A 13,644-nucleotide genomic window follows, 5' to 3' on the forward strand; every position below is an offset into this window, starting at 1 on the left:
GTTATGGCTCACCAAAATAGCAGTTCAATTAGTGGTTACAGTAATAATGTAAATAAAAAAAATGCACAATCTGTGATTAATTTAATTTGAAACTGAATAGAAAATACAGTAATTACAATTTTTTTTTAAATGTTGACCAACACTTGCCATACAGATGTAAAAGACATAGAAATGATGCTGTGTATTGAACAAAGATGTCCACAGTTGTTTCAGATTTACAGTTAGAAATGCAGGACAGAACAAATAAAAGTTGTCACTTAATCGGATAAAACTGAAACACCAAACTGAAATGGTGGTGTGTTTAACACCCTGCCGCATGCACAAGTGCACTGGATTTTTATTACCACAAGTTTACATACACATCTCTGCTGATGGGAAACACCCAGCAAATGAGAGAAAACATGCCTCAAAGCTTGTTGTGCACTGTTGCAAGGAAACGGTGCACACCATTTGGAGATTGAACAGGATTAAACAGGGCCCCTGCTTTTCCAAATAAACAAGCAGGGCAAAGACCCTATGTTTTTTTAATTATGTGAAAACTTACTTATGAGCAAAAAATATAAAACAAAATTCCACTTTTGTTTATTAAACTTCAAACTGAGAATGTAGATTTCCTATGATGAAGGCATCAGATCAGTCATTTCTTCCTTCGATGTTGAGTCTTTATATCCTCCACTTCTTTCTCTATCATGTGGTACTCTACGGTAGTCTCTGTCAACTAGGAGGGAAAAAATCAGTTATTTAACAGATTTGGTAAGAAACTAAATTGAACCATTGAAATTGTAATTAAGTTCACAATAAAAATGTATAAAGCAAGCTTTTATAAGAAATACAAGCTGTTACACTTGTACAAGTGTTAGACTTGTACATAACCTATGTTGCAAGCATGGCTATGGAGCCTAAAGGTGATAGTAGGCATTTTCGGAACAGTTCTAGGGACTGCCTAAAAGGAACTGCCCACTGTGGAGGTTTACCGAGAATGACATACAAACATATGTACCAAGGTATGGTGGTTGACTGGTAGCTGGAGAGGTGCCAGTTCACCTCCTAGGCACTGTCAAGTTGCTCTTGAGCAAGGCACCAAACCCCCAACTGCTAGAGGCGCCTTTCCATGGGCAGCACACTGACATCTCTCCATTAAGTGCATGTATAGGTACTGAGCATGTGTGTGTAGTTCAAGCCTGTGTGTAATGTGAGTAATAATAGTGAAAACATTGTAATTTCCCCTTGCAGGATTAATAAGGTATACATGATTAATTAATATTAATATCCCTTCAAGGTTTTTTTTCTGTGTTGCATTCCCTCCGGCAGTTAGAACGTTGAAGTAAAGAAAGCAGGCCAAGTTGGTTAAGTTAAACCTACAGTACATAGAATTCGTCTTGGTAAATGGTGCATACATACACACACATTAAAAATAAATAAGAAATAAACAATAAATACAGAATCTAACAGCAAAATCTGTTTAGCAGAATGCAAAATATATGGTATGTGCAATGGGCAGATGTATAGTCCAGGATGAAGGTTAGTGCAAAGTGTAGTGAGTAGGGATGAGGGTAGTAGAGTCAATGTCAGTGGGGGTCAGGTGGCCTTGTTAATGAAGCTGACTGCAGAGGGCAAGAAACTGTTTATATGGCGTGAGGTGTTGGTCCTGATGGACTGCAGCCTTCTGCCAGAGGGGAGTGGGTCAAACAGTTTGTGTCCAGGATGAAAGGGATCGGCTACAATGTTTCCCGCCTCAGCATCCTGGAGGCGTACAGGTCCTTAGTAAGGTGAAATTAGCAGGCTAGCAAGCAAACTAGCTGACTGCTGGCTAGTTAGCTAACGCTAGCTAATTCCGTCATAATTGCTACACTATGTTGTGACAAGAATGTGTAAATCAAGCATTAAGTTGTTACATTTGACTCTTTAACAGCTGGCTATTTAGCTGGTGGGTAAAATGGCCGTTGACGTTGCTGCATTGGCTTATGTGATCAATCAATCATCGACTACCCTCTGCTGGACCAGTAACCATGCAAGTTTCCTCTTGTGCTGGGAGAAAGCCTGCTTTAAAGTAGGAATATAAAGGCCCTAAAAGCGGCTTTTAAAGAACAACAATCATTTGTAGTTATTGTGGTGCAGACACAATAAAAAAGGGGGCGGGGGGGTTCTTAGAATAGAATGATCAAAACGTTCATCTGGTCCGAAAATGCCTAATATCATGTGTCCATTTATTCATGAAAAACAAAGGTTAATCAGTCACAGCGTCTGTCTAAAAGAGATTTGAAGATGAAGCAAAAATAACCTTTCTTATTGTATCTGTAGTGCAGGTGAGAATTTAAGGGCATTATCAAAGCTGATGAGTTCTTACCATGTCCAGGAGGACTTCAATCTTAAGTTTCAGGAGATTGTTCTCTTCCTCCAGCTGTACATTTCTTTTCTTAAGTCGCTGCACCTCCCTACTAGACGTATTCCCACCAGATTCTGGTTCAAAAAAGACAGAAACATACGTTAAGGCCATTCAGAGACCAACAGTGATTGATCACCATGGTACGGTTCTCTGCACTTAAAAACTTTAGAAGCAGTTCAAACTCATTACCTGATATCCACTGTCCCTCTTCAAATTTCCAACTCTGACCGCCAAGGTTCATTACAGGAGGTCCATACTCAAGACCTAGCTCTATTTCTCTTGTTGAACGATCCAACTAAAAAAAGATTCAGGGTTAAAAAAAAAAAAAGAAGATCAGTCTGCATGCAAACCAAATAAATATCTCACACAATGTTGAGCTGCAGCCCCTTTTTTTTATTTTACAACTACACATCAGCTGTCACAAAACACGTTTTAGAAATAATTGCTTTGTTTATCCCTCTTTGTATATCCTCTTAAGTGACCAGTATGGATAAAATAAGGAATCAATGAGAGATACGGGTGTTGGCTATCTTTAGCAATGATGTTTCCAAAGAAAAGTAAGTTCTCTAAACTCACCGTGTGAAGGCTGGACAGAGATGCAGATTTGCGAGGTGGAATCTTCTTCGGACTAAATGTGTTTCCAAAGAGCGGCATCTTGAGTGATTTCTTAAGGTCCTTTATAAAAGATGGTACACCAATGGAAGCGTTAGTATTTTATAGATAGCAGTATCACGTAGCCACAGTAACTGTGTTTGGCGTTGCTCATATCTATACGATCGTTGCTAATGGTACATTACCGAGCTAATGCTAGGTGGCTAACACGCTAGCTGCTCATACCTGACATTTTATTGAAACGTGTCAACTGCCTCACAGGTGGGTTAGTAGTTGTTTTGTCACCAAAAACATGTATTTACCTCCATACAAACTATCTATTTAAATTCTTAATGTGGTGGTTTAAACTCTTTTTCTCCAAACAAAGCCATAGCTAGCGTTACTTGCTGCTACTGCGCAAGTATGAAGGTTCCATTTGGGTAAAATAAACGACACATGAAATATTGCATGGATTTAACAGAAAGCAATTGTAAGGGATTTGCCAACACCAGCAAGTTTACCACATATACAATCTAATTCGGTACTTGGATCTTGTACGGTGGACCTTGTATGCATATTTGAATAGTTAAAGTCGCATAAGGATAATCTAGTATACCCCTATTTGCAAGAGATAATGGAACCAACCGTTAGACGTAAACGCATCACCATGGTGATCGCGTCACCCGGCCATCCCAACAAATGTGCATATTTGTGCACAATTTGTGTATTTTGAGAAAGCAATGACAAAAAATATCGTTTTAGAAACTTAGCTTGTAAAAACTGAGGTTTACAGCAATACAAATACATAATCTGCTAACACAGCACCAGGTCGCTGATACAAATAACTGTGACCCCGCCCTACTTACATACTGCCCCAGTGGCCTAATGGATAAGGCACTGGCCTCCTAAGCCAGGGATTGTGGGTTCGAGTCCCATCTGGGGTGATTGCTTTTGTTTTTTTCTTATTTAATTAATGTTTTTGATTTTGATTAATAACTATTACGAGGATCACGAAAAATGTTTCAAGCAATTAAAACTACCAGCACCCGAAAAGCAGCGCTTGATCGGCTCTTGAGATAAAATCAGCTGACTGACATGGAGAAACAGAGCATCAAACTGTGCGTACTGCTGAGCACTTTGGCTGCATCAGTGCAAACTTACCGTGAGTAACGTTTCCGCAGCGTATTCAAACATAACGTAAACTTATTTTAAATCCAATATAACTAAATAAAACCTATTATTGAAAAAAGGCTGTTAGTTTATGTAGAAATCGCATTCGACAAACGGATAGAGTTAATGGTGGCTTGGCACCCGATGTTATATAATGCAACCTTTTCTGAGTTCCATTCTGCTCTTTACTATACCATTCTATTTGACGTATTATTATTTAAATTGTAGTTTTTTTATTACTGTATTTATTTATTTTATACATTTTATGTTTACTGGGAGAAAACCTTGTATAAACCTACCTATACATTTTATTAGTTTCAAATCCAAATAGTGGGCTAAATTATTATCTATTCTACCAGTATATCCAAGTAACTGCACAAAACAATTTGAACACTTGTGATAGTCTTTAAAGAGCAAAATATAATAATATGTACTTTATTATGGCATGTATAAGCTGTATTTTCCTAATGGTTCATTCTATTGTTGTCAATGACATTATGTTACATAATGTGTGTTATCCAACTTCAACCCCTGTCACCCTGTCCACCCTCCTATAATGGTAGAACTCCAAAAGGCCACTGTGTACTGGGATGATGCCCAGAAGAGTGTGATCCTGAAGGAGGGTGTGATGGAGACAGACGGGGGAGCCTATGGTTACTTCAATGACACCCTGCTCCTCTCTGGATGGGGTGTCTTGGAGATCTGCGCAGGTCATGGTGGAATCACACAGGAAGATGAGATCACCTTCTTCCTGGCTGGGTACTTAGAAGGTTATCTCACTGCTGGGTGAGTGTTGCATGTCTTGTAGTGAACTGCAAATACACATAATGTGTATGAAATATCTCAAACTGAAAAAAAAAACAGAAGGAACTCACCTGTAGTTTTCTATCAATGGACACAATCACCTAAAGACATTGCCAGTTCAAGGCTGTGCTCTAAATATTGATCAGGATCAGAAAATTCAACAAAATATATTGTTTTCAAGGGCATGTTCATGGATAAACATGTCATCCCTCATGAGGATGAAGTCTCTGTCAGGGCCAATCAGAATAATTTCAGTGATCAGTCTCCATAGGTTAATGTCTGTGGGCGTCTCAGATGTTGAATATGTGTAAATATTAGAAGAATACTCATAATCAAAAAACAAAAGAAAAAGATGAAGACCTGTAAAAAATATGGTAGCTGTTGTACATCTTCATAAAATGTAACAAAAATATGTTTACTGCACATTGTTTTACTTCATTGGTTTAATTAATTGGAGTGCATTCCCACTGTTCTAATTCTTTCTCTGCAGACAGATGTTCAGTCACTACTCCAACATGTACCCTCAACTCCTAAAGGATGAGACGGTTTTGAATCCCCTGAAAAGGTTTTTAAGGTACAGTCTCATTTGTTCACTTTAATTAATGGCTTACACTGTGATTAAGTCAGAAATTGGTCTAATATTGTTTTTGTCTTTATACACAATACTACTACTAATTCTACTTTTATTATACTGTTCCAGAGTTTCCTCTCTTTAGCTACAGAGAAACAATAAAACCTGCAATCAAGGAGAGTTTAATTATTCTGAATTTTCATGAAGAGCTATCATGTCTAATGCTTTTTCAGAGGCCTTTTCGCCTGACTAAATAGGTTTTATTGGTTGGCAAGATATTGATTAATGAAATATTGACAGCTTCACCAGTATTGCCAAACACTAGTCCATGCTAATTACCAAAATGACATATATGCATGCAATGATTATCGTAATTAAGAACTTAGATGCACAGCAAAATCAAGCAGCCAAATGCACTAATTAGGAAAAGAAACAGCCCAAAGTGGCTCTCAGCTTTCTGAATGTTCCACAGCCAGCAGGACCAGTGGGCCAGAGAGCAGGTGAGACTGAGGAGATGCAGCGAGCCCTTGTGGCAGCATCTGGGACTGATCCTGGCCCAGCTGGACGGACTCCACGCTGGAGCTGCACAGTGGGCCAAAAGCAAACACAGAGAGGTGTGTGTGCGTGTGTGTGTGTGTGTGTGTGTGTCTGTGTCTGTGTGTGTTTGTGTGTTGGAGAGATGGTGAGAGAGTTGTCACAGTATCATCTCATTCATCTCTGCCACTTCCAACTTCCTCCCAGCCTCTCTCAGCATTCGCCTTGCAGTTTCTGAATGGTGTTGGCGACCTTCTGGACCTCGTCCCAGCTCTGACACCTCGCTCCAACTCCTCCACAGGGGCCGGCACTTTCAGGATGCCGGGAATGGGTCACTGCACTGCTCTCATCAAGGTTAGGCCAATCTCATTTGGCTTGAGCTGAAAGGGGAGAACTTGGGAAGCCTCAACGCCTAATTCGATTTATTGTGGGTCCTTGTGCATGGGTTTTTCTCTTCTTGAATGTGTGAGTGCAAAAGGCCATTGGGAGGAGGATATTTTCTCTTTCACTTGCGCTCATTTTGGCAAAACATTAAAAAATACTATATCATTCGGTTTTGATTGATAAGATATCATTTCTTCTTATCTCATTTGATTACAGGGACCTTAATGCAAACATTTTCTAATTAGTACAAAACACAAAGTACAGCTGATGGGAATGTCATTCTCTCTGCAGGTATTTGGTCATGAATCAAAGTATTGGACAAATTCATTTAAGAGTGACCTAACCAGTCCATTGTTTTATTGACATCAGCCAAAAAAACTAGCACAACCCTCCCTCTCTCCCTCGTCTGTGTCCAAGGTGCTGCCAGGCTTTGAGAACCTGCTATTTGGCCACTCTAGCTGGTATACGTATGCAGCCACCATGCGTATCTATAAACACTGGGACTTCCGGGTGTCTGACACACACACCGCCACTGGAAAGATGTCGTTCAGCAGTTACCCTGGTACACACACACACACACACACACACAAAGTACGGTTTCACACATATAAACCGCAAACTGCACAGGACTATATAGTAATGGATCATCGACGACATGGCAAAAGTGAGATTAACAGCTTGTATAAGAAACTGTGTTTACTGAGTACATGACCGGCTTTGTCAACTAACAGTACAGCAAAGCAGTTATCTTGTAAAAGCTCTGAATTGTGCTGGTCCTTAATCCACACAGTTTCATTTTCCTCTTGGAAAATATAAACACTGACATCAAGGACTTAATACCAAAATCCTGAAGGTACATTCTCTACTGAAAGTAATTATTCTGCTAAGCACACAGCTTAGTCAGTGACTGAGAAACATCCACCTGCAGTGCGTGTACAAAAGAGAGCCGTAATGAAATGTGTTCCTTCCCTGTTAAGTCAGAGGAGGTGAAGTAATTTTGTGGGAAAAGATTTGCCAAGTGGTCCAGGTCATAAAAGTCCTCTTACAGGCTTTATTGCTATCAGAACACGAGTGGTTTCAATGCACTATTTTTAGAGGCCGGCAGGCCAAGGATATCATTTGACTATATTCAAACGAGGAGATGGAATACACCGCAGTCACTGGAGGTGATGTGTGACCCTTGCAGCCTTTCTAATCTTCTTTCTGTCTGACAATGTGAAACATTAAGCACACACAGCAGGTCAGGGCCAACAGAGCAACAACAGATGCAATACAAATAATTTATGTAGAGGTGGAAGTGAGGGTAGTGGAAATACTACTCTGCCTATGATTTACGTTATTGATAACAGCAGCAGTACTGCAAATGTATTATTAAAGTGCCTGTGTTTTGCTCATTTTCAGGTTCATACTTGTCTTTTAGATTTCAACTACAACATGTTTGAACAATTTTAGGGTTAAAAAATCACATTATTTTTCCAATATTGTCTGTCTGAATATACCTGTATTCACCTTCTGGCGGAAGTACGCCGTTTAAGTGCCTGACCCTATGAGAACTTCTCCAGAAAACCCCCAGTCTGCTCTGATTGGTCAGCGTTTTCCAAGTCTTCTGCTCTCTTCTGCGCTCTAGGAGTCTGTGTGCCGCCATTGCAGACGGGCAATGACTATAACAGGACTGTAGCAGCACTTTTTTATAGTATAGTTGTGACATGTATACAAAAGTCCAAAGCTCGTTGAAGGCCCCGTCTCTGAGTACTCTGTTTTGTTGTTTATATAACGACCTGCTTTATAATCAAAAAAAGAAATCTCACTTTTTACAATATGGGACCTTTAATAATACCAGCATCAGTACTAATTGAAGTAGTAGTAATGGTAATATAATGGCAGTAGCATGAATATTAAAAGAAGTATTTATTCTTCCTGTATGTAGTAATAATATTATAAAAATACACTAGTTAGCGGTAAACTGCTAGCCTGGCAAAAACTTTTTGAAGTTGCTGGTACACGCATACATGCAAGCTGCAGGCTGTAGTTGAGGATAATAAGTGATCTCAAACATTCCATCTCTATTATTTGTCCTAAAACATTTTCCTCTTAATCCCTCTACCCTTTGTCCTCCTACCCCCTCTTCCAGGCTTCCTGATGTCTCTGGATGACTTCTACCTGCTTGGCAGCGGCCTGCTGATGACTCAGACCTCCATCGGTGTCTTCAACGTGTCTCTGTTCTCCCAGCTGGACCCTCACAGCCTGCTGGCCTGGCAGAGAGTCCGCCTGGCCAACAGCCTGGCGCACAGCGGAGAGGAGTGGGCGCACACCTTCTCCAAGTACAACTCAGGTGAATTCCTGATAATTTGAGGAAAAGGGGTTTGTTTCAAACCAGAGTCAGAACACTTTTCAAACACACATAAGGATTTTTTTTTTCTCAATTGAACAGAATCTGTTTCAAACCTTTAAATCCTTCCAGATATTACGTTGACTTCATCACACACTCTTAAAACCAAAGAAATGCCTGACAAACTATTGATGCATGATCACTGCGTGCTAGCCAGGTGTCAATGCATAGAAGCTGCATATAGACTATACACAAGTGCACTAAACTTGTGGTAATTAGCCAGCTGCTATGATCTTTCACGTCATGTTGCTATGGGAGAGGCAGAGGAGAAAAGGACAAAGTGTTCTTGAGCCAGTCCTGTCATCTCCCAGCAGCTCCTCTCTCATATTCCCCCCCGTCTTGCGAAACTGTTGAGGTGGCCTGCAAACAATTAAAACCAGAGCCTTTACATTTGCCTGTGTTTTCCTTTTATGTAGATGGGGTAAGTATTTAAAATGTATTCTCTCTGTAATTCGGTAACTCTAGAGCCAGACTTTTGCCGTGTTTCTTCATTTCGTACCAGATCCCTCAGGCACATGCAAGACTGTGCATGTTGTTTTTCCTGTGCCCGTCATACACTAACAGCAATGCAACTAGATAATTGGTCGTTTATTAGATAAAGTCACCAATGTGATGCAGTGGTTTTGATTATTTTGACCAAGATCATGTATGTTTTATGTTTCATGCATACTTTAAGTACATTTTAAGATTGATTTCCTTCCCTCTAAAATGTTGTAACTTGAAGTTAAGACGGTATTAGGTTTAAGTAATATAAATATACACATATAAGGGCTGTCAAAATTAACGTGATAACAGGTTAATGCAATTTTTTCCATATGTGTGTTTGATTTGATTTGATTTGATTTGATTTGTCCATGGATCAAGTTGATAAAAACAGTGATCCAAAGTATGACATGCTGAAGGAAAATTCGGTGTTACACACAGGAAAACAATTAACAAGAAGCAGAAAAACTCAGACTACAAAGACATACAGTATTAAGAGGGGGGGGGGGGGGGATATCACAATAAACAAACTAAATAAGAAACAAAAAATGTCATAAAAACGGTCCAATTTATCAATAAATGTACACCTGGTTCCATAAAAGCTGCTTGACCTGTCCTTTAAAAATCCCTCGTGATGATAGGAGTTTTGTAGCAATAGGCAAACTATTCTATGCCATTATACCAATGTAAAAGAAAGAAATTGTAATTGCATTAATAGCTCTAGGAGGTACCCATCCACTCTTCCGTGTTAGTTTGATCTATCCCCCACCTCAACCTGCCTCCTATTGAAGATATCTGAACCATACAACGATAGCCGTTTACTCCTACCCTCTAATACAACCTACATTTGCGTTTCATAAATTAGCACCCCTAACGCTCGGAAGATATAGAACCGCAAATCTAAACCAGAGAACCACATTGGTTTTATACACATCTTCAACGTTGTGATATACAATTTGGTTAGGTTTAGGGCACAAAAACGGCCTATGTAAGTTTAGAAAAAGACTGTTTGTTATTTTTGTTTTTTTTTATCTTGAAACAGGACATGAACCCTGGTCTCCTGCGTGGAAGTTCTGTTTGTTTGAATCAGACGTTACTTCACTTCCAGTTATGCATGTGTTGCTGAGTGTACTGTTTGTTAAGTTGAAACGTTAAAAGTTAAAACTCCCTGGTGTTGTGTTGGATTTGCTTGGTTTGGTCCATGTCATGTTTGTTTTTTTGTTCCTGCATAGTTTAAATTAAGTTTTAGAATTGATTTCCTTCCTTCCTAAAAAAGTTGGGATAAAGCCAATACAGTAGTAGTTTTAAGAAATTGATCATGCTGGACATTAAACTGTAGAAACGCAGACAGTCTAACTTTACATGTTGGTGTGTTCAAGAATGCATTGACATCTGATATTTGGATGAATATTCTGCTTAACCTTCCAGTTCGGCAGCCAGCTTTGGGAATTTTTAGCCCAGACTAGCAGCACAGCTCTAGGAACAACAAAGTTGGTACATCCTTTTGGTACAGACTCAAACTCTTCTATAACATTTTTGAAAATGGATATATGAGTTTCAGTGACACTGTATGCAGACATTCATAGTGCCCAGAGGATGAAGCCCACTGACTTTTGGTAATCCTGTGACATTTCATTTAGTGCCACCAGCAGGTCAAATCTTTTCAATTTGGGTGGCAAGGGCAGTTCTGAAGGTGATTCCTGCTCGCAACTGTGGTAACATAGTAAAATCATGGGGTCACTTTGACCAATAATAACATTAATGAAGCCAACAAATTGTTCACTGTGATGGTTAACCTATTTCTAAAAAGTCTGTCCAAGATGATTTTAGTGCAATCACTGCCTGCCCTACAACATTACCTTTGCTTTTAAAAGTGGCAAGCAGATATTTGAAGTATGTGTAAAACATTTGTGTGGTTAAAACATGCAAAACTTTTTAGAAAAGTACTTTAAGTATTAAGTCATACTGACCCATCTGGATTATCTGTGTCTGCAAGGCAGGAAACTGAGCATGTCCCCCTCCTCTGTCTTTTAGGTACATATAACAGCCAGTACATGGTGGTGGACCTGAGCAGGGTTTCTCTGGGTCACAGTATCACGGATGGAGCTCTGACTGTGGTGGAGCAGATTCCCGGGAAGGTGATGCACTCTGATCAGACTCAAGCTTTACGCAACGGTGAGAAACAAACATTTATCTATATGCTGTAGATTGTTCAGTTTTTATCCAGGATGGCTGTTTAGGGTGGCAATGTGTCTGGACAACCTCCACCTTCGGTGTGCTACAATCGGCAGGTTATTGGCCATCCTACAACATACCATTTCATGTTGAAATCTACAACCTGAGTGGGTACGATGTGATGTGGAAGAGATACGGACAGGACTTCTCTTACGACCTCTGTCCCCGAGCTAAAATTCTCCGCAGGGACCAGGCCAAGGTGTCTGACCTTGGCTCTCTCAAATTCATCATGAGATACAACAGTAGGTGAAACAATAACTCTCGCATGAATCCGATTTTCTATCGTTTCCTGAACTCAAAGGGCTTTAGAGATGTGACACAAAACACACACAAAAAAAATATGTTACAGACTACAAGAGAGACCCCTACTCCAAGGGCCATCCATGTAAAACCATCTGTTGCCGTAACGACCTGAGACCAAGGAGACCACGTCCAGGAGGTTGCTATGACACAAAGGTCAGAGGCCATCAAAACATTAGTGCCACGATTAAATTTACAAGATGCATTGTAAAAAGTAGAACGCAGAACATGCTATTACAAAATGCTGAATGTATGGTGCATGTATGTGTTTTTGGCTAGAATAGTGCCTTTTGGTTGATATTAGTTATTGGCTATAGCCACAACCGTTGTATTTTCAAATTCCTAAAACTATTTTGATCTTTTCTATACATGTTTTGTTTAGATGTTTAATATAGTTTAACACATTTTTTAACAGGACTCATGGAAAGTCTACAGCCATGCTAGCTGTCAGCAGGCACAGTGGTGCTTTGAGATAAATGCTAACGTTAGCATGCTAACATGCTCACAAGGCTAACTAAATGTAAAAAGTACTAACTTTTTTCAATCAGAGATGCCAGAGGAAATGTACACTGGGTTACCCTGCCTGAAAGAGCTGCTATGGACATACCTTTGTTAGTCTGTAGCTTTTCTTCATACTTTGCTCTTCCACTCTTCACTTTTTATTTCTGGCTTTTATGAGGTCAGATTCAATTTTACCAGGAGTTTTAATATGTAATGCCACATTAATTGCTGAACCCAAACTTTATAAGTGAAGTGCAGGTTTTGAATGACTAACTTCCATTAATGGCAACAAAAATGCCTTCCTGGATGTCTCTTTAATATTTCAACCAAATGAAATAACTTCCCTTTACTTCCACCCTTCCTTTGTGCCCGTTGTACCCATATCTATCTCATGGTACAGGTGACAGAATACAAGATGGCTATCCAGCTGGCTGCAGAAGCAATAAACGGCCCCACAACGCAGAAGGGCCTGCGACCGTTCTCGTGGCAGTCCTTCAATCTCACAACTCATCAGGGTCTCCCACACACCTACAACTTCCCCTTCCTCACTATGAGGCCCACACTGCATCGGCCTTGAGAGCACAGAGACAAAAAGATATCCTACCATCTAGGTAGAACAGGTCATACTTTCCTGTTCAAATCAAGAACAATTGTACTGAGCACCTGCGTCCTGGTGCAGCGGTGATACCTGGGCACAATGTAGAAGCTTGGCAAAATATGATGACAAATATCCCTTTAATTTGGTAATATATAACTGAAATATAAGTGCAGTTTAAATTCTTAGAAAGTGCATCATCACAACTAACAATTGGTTGTTAAAGGGTTAAATACATACACAGGACCATCTAAATGACTTCATTCCCCATTGTCAATATGCAATCCATTTGGATTTAGTGAAACTGTCGTTTATTTTAAAGCTGATGAATTCCAGTCTGAATGCCAGTCTGAAGTAGAAGTACACCGGCTTGATTGTTTGTTATAAAACTATTTATTAATCCATTAGTAAATAATGCTAAAATGCATTTTGAAATCGACTTGCTTGTTTGATCTTAAAATCAACCAATAGCCACAGAGAGATTATCCTGTTGGAATCACTGCTGCTTTCATTTCTCACTATCCATCCAAGAATAGCCGCATTATGACTCTTAATTAATGTGAGGATTATGAATTTATTAGCAGGGTTTTCATAGCCTGTGTAAAGACAGTGTGTTTAGACATCAGGGAAATGATTTTATCAATGTCTTTGTTTGGTTTGGTTTTCAGTGCTATGCAATGTTTCCTCAGGTTCACACAGTG

General features: G+C 39.6%; 2 protein-coding genes and 1 non-coding gene across 6 annotated transcripts; 2 read left to right on the forward strand and 1 right to left on the reverse strand.

Annotated features, from left to right (window-relative positions):
- Positions 1–69: 69 nt before the first annotated feature.
- Positions 70–4,324, reverse strand: cby1 (chibby homolog 1 (Drosophila)). 3 transcript variants are annotated; one of them, XM_034859515.1, is made up of 5 exons: positions 4,139–4,324; positions 2,963–3,061; positions 2,576–2,681; positions 2,348–2,460; positions 70–718 (listed from the first exon to the last, which is right to left on the reverse strand). In XM_034859515.1, the coding sequence occupies exons 1-5, from the start codon at positions 4,169–4,171 to the stop codon at positions 638–640; spliced, it is 432 nt and encodes a 143-aa protein (XP_034715406.1). In that variant the 5' UTR covers positions 4,172–4,324; the 3' UTR covers positions 70–637. The 3 variants fall into 3 exon arrangements, with proteins under 3 accessions (XP_034715406.1, XP_034715407.1, XP_034715408.1); XM_034859516.1 differs by lacking the exon at positions 4,139–4,324 and adding an exon at positions 3,301–3,424 and having other exon boundaries at positions 282–718; XM_034859517.1 differs by lacking the exon at positions 4,139–4,324 and adding an exon at positions 3,224–3,422 and having other exon boundaries at positions 282–718.
- On the forward strand, positions 3,849–3,921 carry trnar-ccu. Its single transcript has one exon. It is a non-coding gene; the product is annotated as a tRNA-Arg (tRNA).
- LOC117936478 (phospholipase B-like 1) lies at positions 3,868–13,070 on the forward strand. 2 transcript variants are annotated; one of them, XR_004654968.1, is made up of 11 exons: positions 3,868–4,139; positions 4,711–4,933; positions 5,442–5,525; positions 5,995–6,136; positions 6,264–6,410; positions 6,858–7,002; positions 8,572–8,772; positions 11,347–11,487; positions 11,604–11,793; positions 11,897–12,003; positions 12,749–13,070. XR_004654968.1 is itself a non-coding variant. In XM_034859510.1 (11 exons), the coding sequence occupies exons 1-11, from the start codon at positions 4,073–4,075 to the stop codon at positions 12,923–12,925; spliced, it is 1,620 nt and encodes a 539-aa protein (XP_034715401.1). In that variant the 5' UTR covers positions 3,871–4,072; the 3' UTR covers positions 12,926–13,070. The 2 variants fall into 2 exon arrangements, 1 of the variants encoding a protein (XP_034715401.1); XM_034859510.1 differs by having other exon boundaries at positions 3,871–4,139; positions 11,604–11,789.
- Positions 13,071–13,644: the final 574 nt, after the last annotated feature.

The sequence above is a fragment of the Etheostoma cragini genome, chromosome 21 (assembly GCF_013103735.1).
Source record: "Etheostoma cragini isolate CJK2018 chromosome 21, CSU_Ecrag_1.0, whole genome shotgun sequence".
NCBI classification, from domain to species: Eukaryota; Metazoa; Chordata; class Actinopteri; order Perciformes; family Percidae; genus Etheostoma; species Etheostoma cragini.